At 47.1% G+C, this 17,618-nt stretch overlaps 2 protein-coding genes across 2 annotated transcripts; one reads left to right on the top strand and one right to left on the bottom strand.

Annotated features, from left to right (window-relative positions):
* Positions 1-24: 24 nt before the first annotated feature.
* TRIAP1 (TP53 regulated inhibitor of apoptosis 1) lies at positions 25-2,466 on the top strand. Its single transcript, XM_003280277.3, has 2 exons — positions 25-205; positions 1,470-2,466. Exons 1-2 carry the CDS (start codon positions 59-61, stop codon positions 1,551-1,553), a joined length of 231 nt encoding a protein of 76 aa, XP_003280325.1. The 5' UTR covers positions 25-58; the 3' UTR covers positions 1,554-2,466.
* A 3,279-nt stretch (positions 2,467-5,745) lies between these two features.
* LOC100582575 (cytochrome c oxidase subunit 6A1, mitochondrial) lies at positions 5,746-8,452 on the bottom strand. Its single transcript, XM_030821503.1, has 3 exons — positions 8,227-8,452; positions 7,935-8,077; positions 5,746-6,030 (listed from the first exon to the last, which is right to left on the bottom strand). The coding sequence occupies exons 1-3, from the start codon at positions 8,327-8,329 to the stop codon at positions 5,947-5,949; spliced, it is 330 nt and encodes a 109-aa protein (XP_030677363.1). The 5' UTR covers positions 8,330-8,452; the 3' UTR covers positions 5,746-5,946.
* Positions 8,453-17,618: the final 9,166 nt, after the last annotated feature.

Genomic DNA, 17,618 nt, shown 5'->3' with positions numbered 1-17,618 from the left:
GCGCCGAAGAGTGATGACATCAGAGTGCGCCGTCGCCGCCGCCGCCACCACTGTCGCCATGAACAGTGTGGGGGAGGCATGCACGGACATGAAGCGCGAGTACGACCAGTGCTTCAATCGCTGGTTCGCCGAGAAGTTTCTCAAGGGGGACAGCTCCGGAGACCCGTGCACCGACCTCTTCAAGCGCTACCAACAGTGTGTTCAGGTGAGCCCTCCCGCCTCTGTTCCCAGGCCCCGCATTCTCCGCGCTGTGTCCCACCACACTCATCGTATTTTACGGGGGTTGGACTGGACTGGAAAGGTGGAGAAAAGTCGCAGTGAGGCCAGTGGCAGGAGCTCGCTCCCCTACCATCACCACCGAGGCCACTTGGGTGTCTCTCCGAATGACAAATATTGGTGCAGTGCTTTTCAAAAAGCACAGTCACATCCTTGGGTTCATTTGGTGTTCATCCTAAACTCGCAAGGTGGGCATAGTTACTCATATTTTATACATAAAAAACTAACACCCAGAAATAGGAAGTGATTAATCCGAGTTCACTAGCATCAGGTTTCCTTGATTCTTTCGCAGGTGGTGCACTTTTCCACTATTATTGCTGGGGTCTGGGCGGGGTTATACTTCAGACTTCAGACTGGAGGGTCACATTTTTTTTGTTGTTATAAACCCTTCGTTAGCCTGTTTATCTCTCTTGACCAGTCCCCGCAACTGCAGCCAGTAAATGTTTATTCTGGCCCAATGGATGTGGAACTGCTTTGAATTGTAAGAACAGCACTGGACAAAGCACTTCCAATAAGTTAACCCAACACATCCTCACGGCAATTCCCCGGCGTAGTTGCTGTCTTCATCCCATTTACAGTTGGTCACATAGCCAGTAAGTCCTGGAACCCAGATTTGAACCTAAGTCTTTCACTAACACAAAGTGATGATTATTTTTCAAATTTCACTTAATTTTAACGGTTCCCTCACAACTCCTTTTCCAGTCTCCCTCAGGTCTTACACTTGATTTATTCATTATGGTACTTCTGGTTTTTATTTATTTTTGAGGCACAGTCTCATTCTGTCTCCCAGCCTGGAGTGCAATGGCACGATCTCAATTCACTGCAACCTCTGCCTCCCAGGTTCAAGCTATTCTCATGCCTCAGCCACCCGAGTAGCCGGGATTACAGGCATGCACCACCATGCCCAGCTAATTTTTGTATTTTTAGTATAAACAGTGTCTCGCCATGTTGGCCAGGTTGTTCTCTAACTTCTGGCCTCAAGTGATCCACCTGCCTTGGTCTCCCAAAATGCTGCAGTTATAGGCGTGAGCCACCACACCCGACCGGTACTTGATTTTTAAAAAGTATGTGGTTTGAATCATGGTTATAAGTCTTTATAATCAGCTTGATTTTACTTTTGTACTGTCATATTTACAAAGCTTGCAACTTAAGCTTCATATAGGTCTTTATAATGTGTTTTCTCCTCCTACCAGAAAGCAATAAAGGAGAAAGAGATTCCTATTGAAGGACTGGAGTTCATGGGCCATGGCAAAGAAAAGCCTGAAAATTCTTCTTGACCTTGACAGTCACCTTGAAGGATTTTGCAAGTCCAGAAATTGAGGACTCTGGATTTTTGTCAACTAACTCTGTGAACATAGCCATCAGATTTGATGAGGAACTTAGAAGAGAGGAGTTTTATTTCCTCCTTCGATGTTTTCCTCTCAGTTGTAAAAGATGAACTCTTTGAGATGATTTCTCACCTGCTGTGGCATCTTGCAGGAACTCAGTGTGCTAAAATTGAGCAATTTTTTGAGATTATAGTTGCAACACTTGGCATGGAATCAGCTTTACATAAATATACCTTGTATGCAAATGATGATAAACTAGGCAGGATGAGCAGAGCTGCCTGACCTCTCGATTTCTGCTGCGAAAGACATTATATACACTGTACTGGGGTCATCGTTCATGAAAGCAATTTGTTAGGACCTCTTTTTTTCCTCTCAGGGAACTAATGCTCTGAAAAGGGATCTGGGCACAACAGTTTCAGTGAGTGCTTTTGAGCACACTTTTATTTTTATATAGTAACTAATGGTTAAGATTGGTGGTGGCCTGGATTAGCAAAGAGGAAGACAGCTTTTAACACACTTCCCTGCCTTCACAAGAGGTGTCAGATTAAGATGTGAAAGCTGCAAGAATGTTGCAGTGCACACCATTTCAGAGCTCTCAGTGTGTAGTTCTGGAATTAAGATACTTGGAATAGCTGTGGAAGAAGAACCTAAATTGCAAAGATCTGCTATTGCCAGCTCTCAACCCAAGTCAGTGAATTGTCAACCTGCATATCCTAAAAATGTCAAAATGCTGCATCTGGTTAAATGTGGGGGTGGGGGAAGCTGAAGGTGCTCGCTTCATTTGCCTTGTTTACTCATCCTGCCCTGTAATGTCTGTAATCCTGAAGATGGAATAAATTGTAACATTTAGTTTGTCATTATTTGCCTCTGGAACTCAGTGCATTTTATGGAACTATTAACCTGTTATCCTACAAACCTCATATATACACTGGGGAGAGTTTTGTAACTTAAAGGTGAAGAAAAAGTGACTTGTCTAAGCTAGGTGATACGGTATGGCAATCAGAAACCTCACTGATTTTTTTTTTTTTTTTGAGACAGTCTGGCTCTGTCGCCCAGGCTGGAGTGCAGTGGTGCAATCTCGGCTTACTGCAAACTCCACCTCCTGGGTTCCAGTGATTCTCCTGCCTCAGTCTCCTGAGTAGCTGGGATTACAGGCATGCACCACAATGCCCAGCTAATTTTTCTATTTTTAGTAGAGATGGGGTTTCACCATGTTGGCTGGTCTTTTTTTTTTTTTTTTTTTTTTGAGACAGAGTCTCGTTCTGTCACCCAGGCTGGAGTGCAGTGGCGTGATCTTGGCTCACTGCTAGCTCCACCTCCTGGGTTCACGCCATTCTCCTGCCTCAGCCTCTCCGAGTAGCTGGGACTACAGGCGCCCGCCACCACGCCTGGCTAATTTTTTGTATTTTTAGTAGAGACGGGGTTTCACCGTGGTCTCGATCTCCTGAGCTCGTGATCCGCCCGCCTCAGCCTCCAAAGTGCTGGGATTACAAGCGTGAGCCACCGCGCCCGGCCTGTTGGCTGGTCTTGAACTCTTGACCTCAGGTGATCCGCCAGTCTCGACCTCCCAAAGTGCTGGGATTACAGGCGTGAGCCACTGCACCCAGCCAAACCCTCACTGACTTCTAAAATTTCCACAATAGGCTATACAAATACACTATGGTACCAAAAAAGGATCAGGAGAGCACTTATATACCTCAGAATGTCACGTAATCCCCACAATTACTTGAGTAATTTGGTTTTATTATATGCCCAAAGTATGAAACTTGAATTACAGGCCGGGTATGTGGCTCATTCCTGTAATCTTAACACTTTGGGAAGCTGAGATGGGCAGATCACTTGAGCTCAGGAATTCGAGACCAGCCTGGGTAACATGGTGAAACCCCGTCTCTACAAAAACATTAGCTAGGTATGGTGGTGTGTGCCTGTAGTCCTAGCTCTCGAAAGGCTGAGGTGGGAGAATCACCTGAGCCTGGAAGGTGGAGACTGCAGTGAGCTGTGATTGCACCCCTGCACTCCAGGCTGGGTCACAGAGCAAGACCGTCTGAAAAATAAACCAAGAATCTTGATTTATAGAAGGCCCTAATTCTATTGTCTTTTCTCCACTTTACCAACTGCTACATCATATTTAATGTGACTTGTCCTTAATGTCATTTCAAAACATTCTTCATTTATATTTTATGACTGGCTAGGGTCCATTATCTAAGGATTATAAAAGATGTTTGGAATCCAGCCAAGGGAGGCCAGGCAGCAAGCTTAAGTATAATGCATCTGTCCTGAACTCAGACTGGCCACAACCAAAACAGCTCCATAGGGACTCAAGTGCAGGCTGTTATATCACAAAATGGCAAAGATAATGAGATTCTCTATTCCGTACTGTATATGCCTTACTTTTGCGTTACCAGTTTAATGTAATATAATATGAAATACCTTGTTGCCTGTTGAACCTTACCACGAAAGCGTTCCTTTGAGCCTCAAGAATAAACCAGCTGGCTGGGCGCAGTGGCTCACGCTGGTAATCCCAGCACTTTGGGAGACTGAGGTGGGCAGATCACCTGAGGCTGGGAGTTTGAGACTAGCCTGACCAACATGGAGAAACCCTGTCTCTACTTAAAATACAAAAAATTGGCCAGGCGCAGTGGCTCACACTTGTAATCCCAGCACTTTGGGAGGCCGAGGCAGGCGGATCACGAGGTCAGGAGATCGAGACCATCCTGGCTAACACAGTGAAACCCCGTCTCTATTAAAAATACAAAAAAATTAGCCGGGCGTGGTGGCGGGCGCCTGTATTCCCAGCTACTCGGGAGGCTGAGGCAGGAGAATGGCGTGAACCCCAGGGGGCGGAGTCTGCAGTGAGCCGAGATCGCGCCACTGCACTCCAGCCTGGACGACAGTGAGACTCCGTCTCAAAAAAAAAAAAAAAAAAAAAAATACAAAAAATTAGCTGGGTGTGGTGCAACATGCCTGTAATCCCAGCTACTCAGGAGGGTGAGGCAGGAGAATTGCTGGAACCTGGGAGGTGGAGGTTGTGGTGAGCTAAGATCATGCCATTGCACTCTAGCCTGGGCAAGAAAAGTGAAAGTCTGTCTCAAAAAAAATAAAATAAAATGGCCGGGTGCGGTGGCTCACGCTTGTAATCCCAGCACTTTGGGAGGCCGAGGCGGGCGGATCACGAGGTCAGGAGATCGAGACCACGGTGAAACCCCGTCTCTACTAAAAATACAAAAAATTAGCCGGGCGTGGTGGCGGGCACCTGTAGTCCCAGCTACTCGGAGAGGCTGAGGCAGGAGAATGGCGTGAACCTGGGAGGCAGAGCTTGCAGTGAGCCGAGATTGCGCCACTGCACTCCAGCCTGGGCGACAGAGCAAGACTCCGTCTGAAAAAAAAAAAAAAAAAAAAAAAAAAAAGAAAAGAACTTGACACGTTCAAGACAATTATGACTACAGGGAAGATTCTGCAGTAAATGCTAGTGGAATGGGACAGGAAAAAGATGAGACCCAGATCAAGCACTTCCTCTTGAGAAATACAGATACCTCTTTCAGGCGTAAATTGCAGCCATTCTGCTAATCATTCAATGTCTTTGATATCTCAGGCCCGTCAAGGACCAATCTTTTGTTTTTTGAGACAGAGTCTCACTCTGTTGCCCAGGCTGGAGTGCAGTGGCACGATCTTGGCTCACTGCAACCTCCACCTCCCGGGTTCAAGCCTCCACACCCAGCTATAGGAGTGCGCTACCACACCCAACTAATTTTTGTATTTTTAGTAGAGACAGGATTTCATCATGTTGGCCCGGCTGGTCTCGAACTCCTTACCTCAGGTGATCTGCCAGCCTCAGCCTCCCAAAGTGCTGGGATTACAGGCATGAGCCACCGCACCTGGCCAAGGACTAATCTTGATGCTTAATTAGCACCACTCCACTTGGACCCTTTACCCACATCAGGCACAATAAACCAAGAGGGGCTGTAATAAACACTTATTCAGTGGGCTGAATTGGACCTGTAACACTAAACAGCAGCCTAGACCTTCACTGTGGAAACAGAAATAACTAATGCCAATTTCTTTTCAACTTGGACACTGATTGGAAGCTCAAATGCTAATTTCTGCGAAAAAACACAACCAAAGAAAGTAACTCTCAGCTCAGGACCAATCTAAGTTTAAGTTATTTATTTAAGCCATCTCTTGCCACAAGCAAAGGGATGGAAGACCAGTATACCAGTCATCATTTGATACAAGTAAAGAAGGTGAGCTTAAGGTCCCATATACTTTTTCTGGTCCATGTGCAGAGTAATGGTCCAAACCAGTGCTGTGGTCCCTGGTGCCTGGGTAGTGGTCCAGACTCTCTTTATTCATCTTCGTAGCCAGTTGGAAGTGGATTCACATGAGGGTTATGGAACAGAGTATGGTTACCATCTCCCCAGGGAAACGGCTGTGGAGTGAAGATGTCAGTTAGATAATTCCAGAAAATAATTCAGAAAGAACACTGTCATGAACTGCTTATAACAGGGCGACAGATCATATATAAAAACAAAATGGAAATTAGTCCCTTATCTACTGGCATAGTTCAATCTTCCCATTATTTAAGGAGCTCTTGTAACTACCAGGGGAGCCCTTAAAGTTATCCTGGCTACAGGACAGTTTTAATTACAGAAACAAATATGGATGGCAGAAAATGCAAGCTCAAGTTAGTTACTCATAATCCTCTCCCTAGTAACTAGTATATCCAGTGCTGTGTTTATGAAAGTGTAATCCTCAAATCACCTGTATCAAAATGGTGGCAGTGAGTATTAGGGGAGGGAGATGCTTAATTAAATGCAGACTTCTGGCACCATCCCAGACTTCAAACAATATCTGGGCTGGGAAACTGCAGCCCACCCTCAATTACCTTGCCTATTACCTTTGAAAAGCATTACTTTAGGGCAACGGTCTCCACCCCAGGGTGATTTTGCCCCTCCAGGGGACACCGGGTAGTATGGGGAGACATTGTGATGGGGGTGGGGGAGGAGGAAGCGGGAGCGGGGTTGTGCAGGTACTACTGCCACCTAGTGGGTACAGGCCAAGGATATGGCTAAACATTTCACAATGTGCAGGATAGCCCCCCAACAAGAATTACCCAGCCCCAAATGTTAACAGTGCTGAGGCTGAGAAACCTTTACTGTTTGGCTTCTAATTCCACTGTACAAGGGTGGGAGTGCCGCTCAAAGACTCAAAAAATTCAAGAGTCCAGGTTAAGTTTCTACAAGGCCGGTCCTATATGGCCTAGGTGATGTAATAATAATAATTTTTTTCATCGCTTCTCGGCCTTTTGGCTAATATCAAGTATATTATTACTATTTTTTGTTTTTTGAGACGGAGTTTCACTCCTTTTGCCCAGACTGCAGAGCAATGGCTGGATCTTGGCTCACTGCAACCTCCTCCTCCTGGGTTCAACCTCCTGGATTCTCCCACCTCAGCCTCCCGAGTAGCTGGGATTACAGGCGCCCGCCACCACGCCCGGCTATTTTTTGTACTTTTAGTAGAGACAGTGTTTCGCCATGTTGACCAGGCTGGTCTTGAACTCCTGACCTCAGGTGATCCACCTGTCTCGGCCTCCCAAAGTGATGGGATTACAGGCGTGAGCCACCGCGCATGGCCAGTATTGAAGAATCAGAATAAGCCCTTGTTAAAGATACAGCAAACAACAGAGGACACATCATTGTAATATTATCTACATCAACAGCCAATGATAAAACAGTCGAGAAAATAAGGTATTGGTGGGGAACAGAGAAAGCTGTCAGTCTCTTTATTATGCAACTAGTAGCTGCCAGATGCCCATGTTTTGTTGTTTTGTTTTGGGACCAGAGTCTCGCTCTGTTGCCCAGGCTGGAGTGCAGTGGCACGATCTCAGCTCACTACAAACTCCGCCTCCTAGGTTCGAGGGATTCTCCTGCTTCAGCCTCCCATGTAGCTGGGTTCGCTTACGCCAACCACCTTCAGACTTTGCCACTCTAATTGGATTTCCCAAACCTCCAGGCTTTACACAACGGACACCTGTTTCAGAACTGTCTCAGAAGAAAGAAAAAAAAAGAAAAGAACTGTCTCAGAAGGCAGGAGGATGAATCGGAGAAAAGGGAAACTTAAGGGCACTTACTGTATGACCTTGAAGAAGAAAATTGAGACGTAATCTCAAGTGTCAGTTGTCCTTCCACAAAATGGAAGAACACACATTTTCTGTTTATGAGGATAAACAAGCTGTACACGCCTGGCACCATGCCTTCAGAGAATGAAGAACTTGCACTAAGGCACACATAACGAAAAGAGAACGGACGCTTGAAGAGATGTGCAAGGGCGTACCTTGGTCCTGATGCGGAGATGGGGGTAGGCGATGAACTCGGGTCTCTCGTGCTCTCCGTGGTGCGACTTCAGGTACACATTCAGCATGCTGACTGCCACCCCGGGGAGCGCGACGAAGAAGGTGAGGGTCTTCCACATGCGAGCTGCGGAGAAGCCACAACTGTTCAGCCCCGGTATGAGGCGGGCCCGGGCCTCACTTTCCCTCCCGCAAGGCCTCGGGCCAAGGTCACAGTCCCTCCCTGTCTCGCCCAAGTAGGGCTGAGGCCCGACCCGTCGACCCTGGCTCCAGTACCTGAGCCCTCTTCGCCATGGGCGCCACTCGACATAGGCCGCCCCAGCTGTGGGCGGGACCGACCCAGCAGCCGAGACACCGACAACACACCACCTGCCACCATTTTCGATCTGGACTGCCGCAGCGCCGGAAGCGGAAGTAGAAAATTGGCTATGGGGGCGGGACTGCAACCTCCAAAGGAAGTTACTATTGGGCACCGCCCTCCCACTGGCGTTAACCTGAGCACTATCATCCCGGACGGCAGAGTCCTTGTCAAAATCCTCGGCGTCTCAGGCAAGAGAGAGCATGCGCTCTGCACCTCCCTTCAGGCTTTACCGTTTCCTTCGTGCGCATGCGTGTGCTCTCCGGTCTCCCTACCGTCCCCACCTGGGCTAGGCGGAAGCTCAAGAGAGGTTTGTTTGTGCAGGGTGCCCTGGTACCTGGAATCGCTCCCTTCGTTGGAGTCCATGGACGGGCATCTGGAGGTTCTGATCCCAGACCGCCCTATCTAAAATTCCGTTCCCCTTCCTCGCCATCCTCTGACTGCGTGTTCTCATGGCACATAACATTGCACCTTCGTCGTTATATTATTATTTTGTCTGTCTCCCCCACTAGAATACAAAGTCTGTGATACCAAGAGTTTGGCACTGCAGCATTCTCAGAATAATCTGGGAATGGTGTAATTTGGAATCATACCTGGCACATACCAGATACTTGATATAAATTTGCTGAATGAATGGATGAATGAATGAATAGCAACAGAAAGTATAAAGAGCACTGAAATTGGTGCCAGCAGATCTGGATCCTAATCCTGACTCAACAGTCTCATCTTTTTTTTTTTTTTTTTGAGACGGAGTTTCACTCTTGTTGCTTAGGCTGGAGGCTCACTGCAACCTCTGCATCCCAGGTTCAAGCAGTTCTCCTGCCTCAGCCTCCTGAGTAGCTGGGATTACAGGCGTGCACCACCACGCCCAGCAAATTTTTTTGTATTTTTAGTAGAGATGGTGTTTCACCATGTTAGCCAGGCTGGTCTCAAACTCTTGACCTCAGGTGATCTGTCTGCCTCGGCCTCCCAAAATAGTGGGATGACATGCATGAGCCACCGTGCCAGGCCAACATTCTCATCTTTTGACCTCTGGTCACACTGGCTTTCTCTTCCTTGAAATTGTGGAAACAAAAATTGACATCTGGCCGGGAGTGGTGGTTCACGCCTGTAATCCCAGCACTTTGGGATACCGAGACTGGAGGATCACTTGACGTCAGAAGTTCGAGACCAGCCTGGCCAACATGGTGAAACCCCAACTCTACTAAAAATACAAAAATTACCTGGGCATGGTGGCGCACACCTGTAATCCCAGCTACCCAGGTGGCTGAGGCACAAGAATCGCTTGAACCCGGGAGGGCAAGTTGCAGTGAGCTGAGATCATGCCACTGCACTCCAGCCTGGGAGACAAAAAAAAAAAAAAGTTGACATCTGTTAAATTTTGTCTACAAAATTCTTTCCTCCTTAGCCCCTTCTTCCTTCCTTTTTCTTCCTTCGACTTGTCTAAAAGCAGCTTTAAAAATAAAACAAAAAAAAGTATATAACATAAAATGACAGTAAACTTTTTTTTTTTTTTTTTGAAACGGAATCTTGCTCTGTTGCCAGGCTGGAGTGCAGTGGCGCGATCTCAGCTCACTGCAATCTCCGCCTCCCAGGTTCAAGCAATTCCCCTGCCTCAGCCTCCTGAGTAGCTGGGATTACAGGCACGCACCACCATACCTGGCTAATATTTTTTTTTGTACTTTGGTAGAGACGGGGTTTCACCATATTGGCCAGGATGGTCTCCATCTCCTGACCTTGTGATCCGCCTTCCTCGGCCTCCCAAAGTGCTGGGATTACAGGCGTGAGCCACTGCGCCCGCCAGGCTTTTTTTTTTTTTTTTTAATAGGCCCCTTTGAGAATGTAATGAGGACCAGCGTGGTGGCTCATGGCTGTAATCCCAACACTTTGGGAGGCCGAGGCAGGCAGATTGCTTGAGCTTGAGAGTTTGAGACCAGCCTGGGCAACAAAGCTTTTTTCTTTATTAGAAAAAAAAAGAATCTAATGAAAGCTTTGAACCCTTTCCTGTAAAAACACACCTGTGTGTAAACACACAGTATAGCAGACATTGTTGGGAGAATAGGTGACCATAAAATATATTTGGAAACCCCCTAAGCATCTTTGTGCCTCAGATCAAGAGCTCCTGGGGGCTGCATGTAGTGGCTCATGCCTGTAATCCCAGCACTTTGGGTGTCTGAGGTGAGTGGATCACCTGAGGTCAGGAGTTCGAGACTAGCCTGACCAACACAGTGAAACCCCATCTCTACTAAAAATACAAAATTAGCCGAGCATGGTGGTACATGCCTGTAATCCCAGCTACTTGGGAGGCTGAGGCAGAAGAATCCCTTGAACCCAGGAGGCGGAGGTTGCAGTGAGCTGAGACCGCACCATTGCACTCCAATCTGGGCAACAAGAGTTGAACTCCCATCTCAAAACAAAACAAAACAAAAGGCCAGAGCTGTGGCTCACGCCTGTAATCCCAGCACTTTGGGAGGCGGAGACAGGTGGATCACTTGAGGTCAGAGTTAGAGACCAGCCTGGCCAACATGGTGAAACTCTGTCTCCACTAAAAATACAAAAATTATTCAGCATCGTGGCACAAGTCTGTAGTCTCAGCTACATGGGAGGCTGAAGCAAGAGAATCCCTTGAACCTAGGAGGCGGAGTTTGCAGTGAGCTGAGATCATGCCACTGCACTCCAGCCTGGGCGACAGAGCAAGACTCTGGTCTCAAAACAACAACAACAACAACAACAACAACAACAATAAAGTCCTGGGTAGGAGAACAAACAGGGACTCTAGTGTGAGAAGACTGGGCTCACATCTTGTTCCCTTATAGCCTGTGTGGCCTTGGGCAGGTTAGCTGAAACCGATGCCTTAAGGTCATGCAGTTTCATGAAGACGAAACCTTAGGATCATATTACTAGAGCTTTACAACCTGATTTAGCATGAAATCTTTCTCGAGTAGCCTAAGTTTTTATACTTCATAGTACAATCAAGATCATCAAATCTGTCAAACACGTCCTCAAACACAGCCAAAGGGTATATGAGGCCCCACGCTGGGGCCATACAAAAGGTCTAAGCTAGCTGGGCTTGCTTGTAGTCCTAGCTACTTGAGAGGCTGAGGCCAGAGGATCCGTTAAGCCCAGGAGTTCAAGTCCAGCCTGGGCAACATAGCAAGACACCATCTCTAAAAAAAAAAAAAGAAAAAGAAAGTGTTCAAGACAGGGATCAGGAACTCCTGGGTTCAAATCTCTGGTTTGCCCCCAGCTATGCTTCCTCTTCTATACAATAGGAATGTAATAATGTAATATGCATTTATTCATTCCTTTGTATATATATATATATATATATATATATATATATATATATATGAGAGAGAGAGAGAGAGAGAGATGGAGTCTTGCTCTATCACCCAAGCTGGAGTGCGGTGGCACAATCTTGGCTCACTGCAACCTCCACCTCCTGGGTTCAAGCAATTCTCCTGCCTCAGCCTCCCGAGTAGCTGGGATTACAGGCGTGCGCCACCACACATGGCTAATTTTTGTATTTTTTAGTAGAGATGGGGCTTCACCACGTTGGCCAGGCTGGTCTCAAACTCCTGACCTCAAGTGATCCACCTGCCTCGGCCTCCCAAAGTGCTGGGATTACAAGCATGTGCCACTGCCCCCAGCCTACAACAAATATTTATTAAAACCCAGCTCCACCTTGGGAAGTTACTCAGTCTCCATCTCTGTTAATGTAGGTTCATTTAAGAAATACTAAGGTGACTACTATGTGTTAAGTGTGTACACTAGTCCACAGAACTATAAGCTCCCTCTCTCTTATGCAGCGTAGTCTAGTGGTAGAGATAGAATTAAATGAAAAATTCCCAATTCCTGGAATATGTTAAGAAATTAAAGAAATGTTCATTTTTTCATAGGGCTTTCATACACCTTGCAGGGTAGCCCTTCTTTTTTTTTGTTTTTGGTTTTTGTTTTTTTTTTTTAGATGGAGTCTCACTCTGTCGCCCAGGTTGGAGTGCAGTGGCATGATCTTGGCTCACTGCAACCTCTGCTTCCCAGGTTCAAGTGATTCTGCTGCCTCAGCTGGGACTACAGGCACGTGTCACCACGGCCGGCTAATTTTTGTATTTTTAGTAGGGATGGGATTTCACCATGTTGCCCAGGTTGGTCTCGAACTCCTGACCTCAAGTGATCCGCCCACCTTTGGCCTCCCAAAGCGCTGGGATTACAGGCATAAGCCACCGTGTCCGGCCACAGTAGAATAGCCCTTCTAAGTAAAGATTCTGTCTGCCATGTGCTTGACAGTATGTATATACAGCACATACAGAAGCATGATAGCTATGATTTTTTTTTTGCTTTTGTTTTCTTTAGAGATGGGGTCTTGCTATGTTGCCCAGGCTGGAGTGCAACAGCTATTCACAGGCAGGATCCCCCTACTGATCAGCACAGGAGTTTGACCTGCTCTGTTTCCGACATGGGCCAGTTCACCCCTTCATAGGCAACCAGGTGGCCCCTCACTCCCCAGAGGTCACCATATTGATGCCAAGCTTAGTGCAGACACCTAAACAGCATAGCGCACTATAGCTCAGGACTGCCAGACTTAAGTGATCCTCCTGCCTCAGCCTCCCAAGTAGCTGGGACCACAGGTGCACACCACCACACCCAGTGATAGCTACAATGTTATTGCCAGGTATGCTCAGCATTTGCAAAGCTTTGTGTGACTGAAGTTAGACAGCTCAGGAAACCAAAATCATTAATACAAAGAATATCTAAAGAATATCTAATATTTATTGAGCACTTATTTTGTGTCCATATCTGTGGTAAGCACTTTACATAAATTGTTTTCCCTACCTCTAAATGACCACTCCTTAAGTCAGGTCAAGCACTCTAGAATCATCTTTGACTTTCTCTCTCTCTCTTTCTGTCTCTCTCTCTTTCTCTCTCTCACACACACACACATACACACACTTCATATCCAATCCATCAACAACAAATCTTGCCAGTTCTTCCGACATATCTAGCATCTGACCACTTTACCACTTTTTTTTTAGACAGGGTCTTGCTCTGCCATCTAGGCTGGAGTGCAGTGGTGTGATCACAGCTCATTGTAGCCTCAGCTTCCTGGGCTCAAGCGATCCTCCCACTCACCTCAGCTTCCCCTGTAGCTGGGACTACAGGTGTGCACCACAACGCCCAGCTAATATTTTAATTTTTTTGTAGAGACAGGGTCTTACTTTGTTGTCCAGGCTGGTCTCAAACTCCTTGGCTCAAGTGATCCTCCTACCTCGGCCTCCCAAAATGCTGGAATTACAGGAAGGGGCCACCAAGTCCAGCATCTGACCACTTCTTACCATTTACATTACCAATTGGTAGAGCTACCAATTTGGTCAAAGGTATTCTCATCTCTTACCTGGACAATTTCTTTTTTTTTTTTTTTTTTTTGAGACAGAGTCTTACTCTGTCATCCAGGCTGCAGTGCAGTGGTGCTATCTCAGCTCACTGCAACCTCTGCCTCCTGGGTTCAAGCGATTCTCATGCCTCAGCCTCCCAAGTAGCTGGGATTACAGGCATACACTACCATGCCGGCTAATTTTTGTACTTTTACTAGAGACGGGTTTTCGCCATGTTGGCCAGGCTGTCTCAAACTCCTGAGCTCAAAGTGATCTGCCCGCCTCGGCCTCCCAAAGTGCTGGGAGTAGAGGTGTCAACATCTTTAATTCATTCAATTAGGGTCTCAACTGAGTCCTTGGGCTGGTGCCACAACAGTGGCCCCCATGGAACACCCAGTCCAGAGGGAAAGACTGACAGGTAACCAGATTATAACAACCAGTGTGATGAGCTCTACAATGTGAAGGCAGGAAGGCATGGGCCTTGGTGTCAAGTTCAAGTCTCAGATCTGCTGCTTAGCTATGTAATCATGAAAAAGTCCATTTACCTCTTAGAGCCTCATCTGGGAATTGCAATTATGACAAGGACGTTATAGGATACAGATATTAGCTAACATTAATTAAGCACTTACTATGTAATGGGCCCTTCACATGTATTAATTTAGTCATTACAAAACAACACTCCTATGAGATGGATGCTATTCTTATCTCTACTTTATGGAGAAGGAAAGTGAGGCACAAAATGGTTAAGTCATTTGCCTGTTCCACAGCCCTTTAAGTGATAGAGTCAGAATCTTTTTTTCTTGCCTTGTCACCCAGGCTGGAGCACAGTGGTGCAGTCATGACTCACTGCAGCCTTGAACTCCAGGGCTCAGGTGATCCTCCCACCTCAGTGTCCCCAGTAGTTAGGACTACGAGTGCACACCACCTCATCCAGCTAATTTTTTTTTTTAGAGATGGGGTCTTGCTATGTTGCTCAGGCTGATCTCAAACTCCTGAGTTTAAGCGATCCTCCCACCTCAGCCTCTCAAAGTTCTGGAATTACAGGTGTTGGCCACTGTTCCTGACCCAGAGCCAGAATTCAAATCTAGAAGTCTGGCCCCAAAGCCTCCATGTTTAACCACTCTGAGATACTGCACTCTTAGCACAGTGCCTGGCACAAAATGAGTGCTCAATAATTGTTAACTGTTAGAATTGTCTTGATCTAGTCCAGGTGCGGTGGCTCATGCCTGTAATCCCAGCCCTTTGGGAGGCCGAGGCGGGTGGATCACCTGAGGTCAGGAGTTCGAGACCAGCCTGGCCAACGTAGTGAAACCCTGTCTCTACTAAAAATACAAAAATTAGCCGGGCGTGATGGCGGGCACCTGTAATCCCAGCTACTTGGAGGGCTGAGGCAGGAGAATCGCTTGAACCTGGGAGGCGGAGGTTGCAGTGAGCGGAGATCGCACCATTGCACTCCAGCCTGGGTGACAAGAGCGAAACTCTGTCTCAAAAAAAAAAAAGAATTAAAAAAAAGAATTATCTTGATCTGTTGAAACAAAACCACTTAAAGTTGGAACTAGTCTTAAATTTTTTGACCATAAAAAAAAAAACAACAAAGAATTGTCTTGATCGAGGTGGTACAGGGTCAATAGAAGTAGATCAAAATGGCATTTGGCTTTGGAGGAGCAGTCAGTCCAGTCAGTCTGCCCTCCTGTAGGATATGACATCTAAGTCACCTACCCTCAAATAAATGAGTCAGAGACAAGTTTGGGCTGGGATGGAAAGAGTTTTCCAGAAAGATATCTTTCCAAAAGATACCACCAGAGAGGCTGGGTGCAGTGGCTCATGACTGTAATCCCAGCACTTTGGGAGGCCAAGGCAGGCGGATCATCTGAGGTCAGGAGTTCGAGACCAGCCTGGCCAACCTGACAAAACCCCGTCTCTGCTAAAAATACAAAAATTAGCTAGGCGTGGTGACACACACCTGTAATCCCAGCTACTTGGGAAGCTGAGGCATGAGAATCGCTTGAACCCAGGAGGCAGAGGTTGCAGTGAGAAGTGATTGCACTACTGCACTCCAGCCTGGCAACGGAGAGAGACTCTGTCAAAAAAAAAAAAAAAAAAAAAAAAAGGCCAGGTGCTGTGACTCACACCTGTAATCCCAGCACTTTGGGAGGCTGAGGCGGGTGGATCACCTGAGGTCAGGAGTTCTAGACCAGCCTGGCCAACATGGTAAAACCCCGTCTCTACTAAAAATACAAAAAAAAAAAAAAAATTAGCCAGGCGTGGTGGCAGACATCTGTAATCCCAGCTACTCAGGAGGCTGAGGCAGGAGAATCGCTTGACCTGGGAGGCAGAGGTTGCAGTGAGCCAAGATCACGCCATCGCACCCCAGCCTGGACGACAAGAGTGAAACATTGTCTTAAAAAAAATTAGCCAGGTGTGGTGGCAGGCACCTATAATCCCAGCTACCTGGGAGGCTGAAGCACAAGAATCACTTGAACCTGGGAGGCCGAGGTTGAAGTGAGCCAAGATCCAGCCTGGACAACAGAGCCAGACTCCGTCTCAAAAAAAAAAAAGATTTCTGACTGAAGTGCACCTAGAGGTTTGCATAGAAGGCTGGGTATGAGGGTTGGTTTCCTTGCAGTGGGAGGGGGTGGTCCAGCTGGGGTAGGCTGAATAGCATAGCTGTGCAGGTTAGAACACTGGGTTTAGACCTTGAGCCACCCAGGTTTGAGCCTTGGCCCTAGCCCTTCCTGCTAGGAAGACCTAGAGCAATCTGCTTTACTCTGAGCCTTTCTTTCTTCATTTATAAATGGGGCTAATAACTGGATCTTCCAGAGATGTTGTCAGCTTAAATGTGTCCATGTAGGTAGAAAGCCTGACACATGGGGGCGGGGGTGCACAGTGATAGCTATTACTTATTTCTGTGTTCTTACCCCCACCTCTCAACCTTCTGCCGAGCTACATGGTCAGCTTTGGAGGGCAGACCCCCAGTATTATCTGTCTCTGTGACCCCATAGAATTTGGTGCCCAGTTATTTTTCCTTGCTTGTCCCTGTTGATGCTCATACACTTGTCTACACCTGAGGTTCTGCTTAGGCCAGCCCCACATGGTTCCCCACCTCTGTCTGCACACATCACACTCGGTTCTCACCTCTTCCAGGAAGCCTTTCCTGGTTACATCCTGACCCTGGCCTCTGGTCCCCCAGTGATGTTCGGCTCACTGTACCTCATATGATGACTATTCCACTTCCTCATTCCACTTCAGTTCCCAGGAGACCCCCTAACCTTTTTTTATTTTTATTTTTTTTAGACAGAGTCTTGCTCTGTCACCCAGGCTGTAGTGTAGTGACACAATCTCAGCTCACTGCAACTTCCACCTCCTGGGTTCAAGCAATTCTCCTGCCTCAGCCTTCTGAGTAGCTGGGATTACAGGCATCTGCCACCATGCCCGGCTAATTTTTGTATTTTTAGTAGAGACAGGGTTTCACCATGTTGGCCAGGCTGGTCTCGAACTCCTGACCTCAGGTGATCTGCCCACCTCGGCCTCCCAAAGTGCTCGGATTACAGGCGTGAGCCACTGCGCCCAGCCAGGAGACCCCTTTTTTTTTTTTCAGATTCCTCTAAATTCTCTCAAAGCCTGGCACAGGCCAGGCATAACAAAATGGTTAAGAACTCAGGTTCTCAGACAAAGCTGGATTTAAGTCCACCTCTGGCTGGGTGAGGTGGCTCACTGCTATAATCCCAGCTCTTTGGGAGGCTGAGATAGGAGGATAACTTGAGCCCTGAAGTTCAAGACCAACCTAGGCAACATGGCGAACCCCTATCTCTACAAAAAATACAGAAATTAGCTGGGCATGGTGGTGCCTGCCTGTAATCTCAGCTATTTGTGAGGCTGAGGTGGAGGATTGCTTGAGTCCAGGAAGTAGAGGCTGCAGTGAGCCGAGATCACGCCAC

Source organism: Nomascus leucogenys, chromosome 10, assembly GCF_006542625.1.
Source record: "Nomascus leucogenys isolate Asia chromosome 10, Asia_NLE_v1, whole genome shotgun sequence".
Classification (NCBI taxonomy): domain Eukaryota; kingdom Metazoa; phylum Chordata; class Mammalia; order Primates; family Hylobatidae; genus Nomascus; species Nomascus leucogenys.
The sequence above is the reverse complement of the archived record's forward strand: the minus strand, read 5'-3'. Positions and strand labels throughout refer to the sequence as shown.

What these genes read in the sequence shown, in the direction of transcription:
- TRIAP1 (XM_003280277.3), top strand. Translation starts at nt 59, where the DNA reads ATGAACAGTGTGGGGGAGGCATGCACGGACATGAAGCGCGAGTACGAC. An exon ending in GCTACCAACAGTGTGTTCAG is followed by an intron (nt 206 to 1,469) that starts GTGAGCCCTCCC and finishes TCCTCCTACCAG; the next exon opens with AAAGCAATAAAGGAGAAAGA.
- LOC100582575 (XM_030821503.1), bottom strand. Translation starts at nt 8,329, where the DNA reads ATGGTGGCAGGTGGTGTGTTGTCGGTGTCTCGGCTGCTGGGTCGGTCC. An exon ending in CCATGGCGAAGAGGGCTCAG is followed by an intron (nt 8,078 to 8,226) that starts GTACTGGAGCCA and finishes GCTTCTCCGCAG; the next exon opens with CTCGCATGTGGAAGACCCTC. An exon ending in ATCTCCGCATCAGGACCAAG is followed by an intron (nt 6,031 to 7,934) that starts GTACGCCCTTGC and finishes TTCACTCCACAG; the next exon opens with CCGTTTCCCTGGGGAGATGG.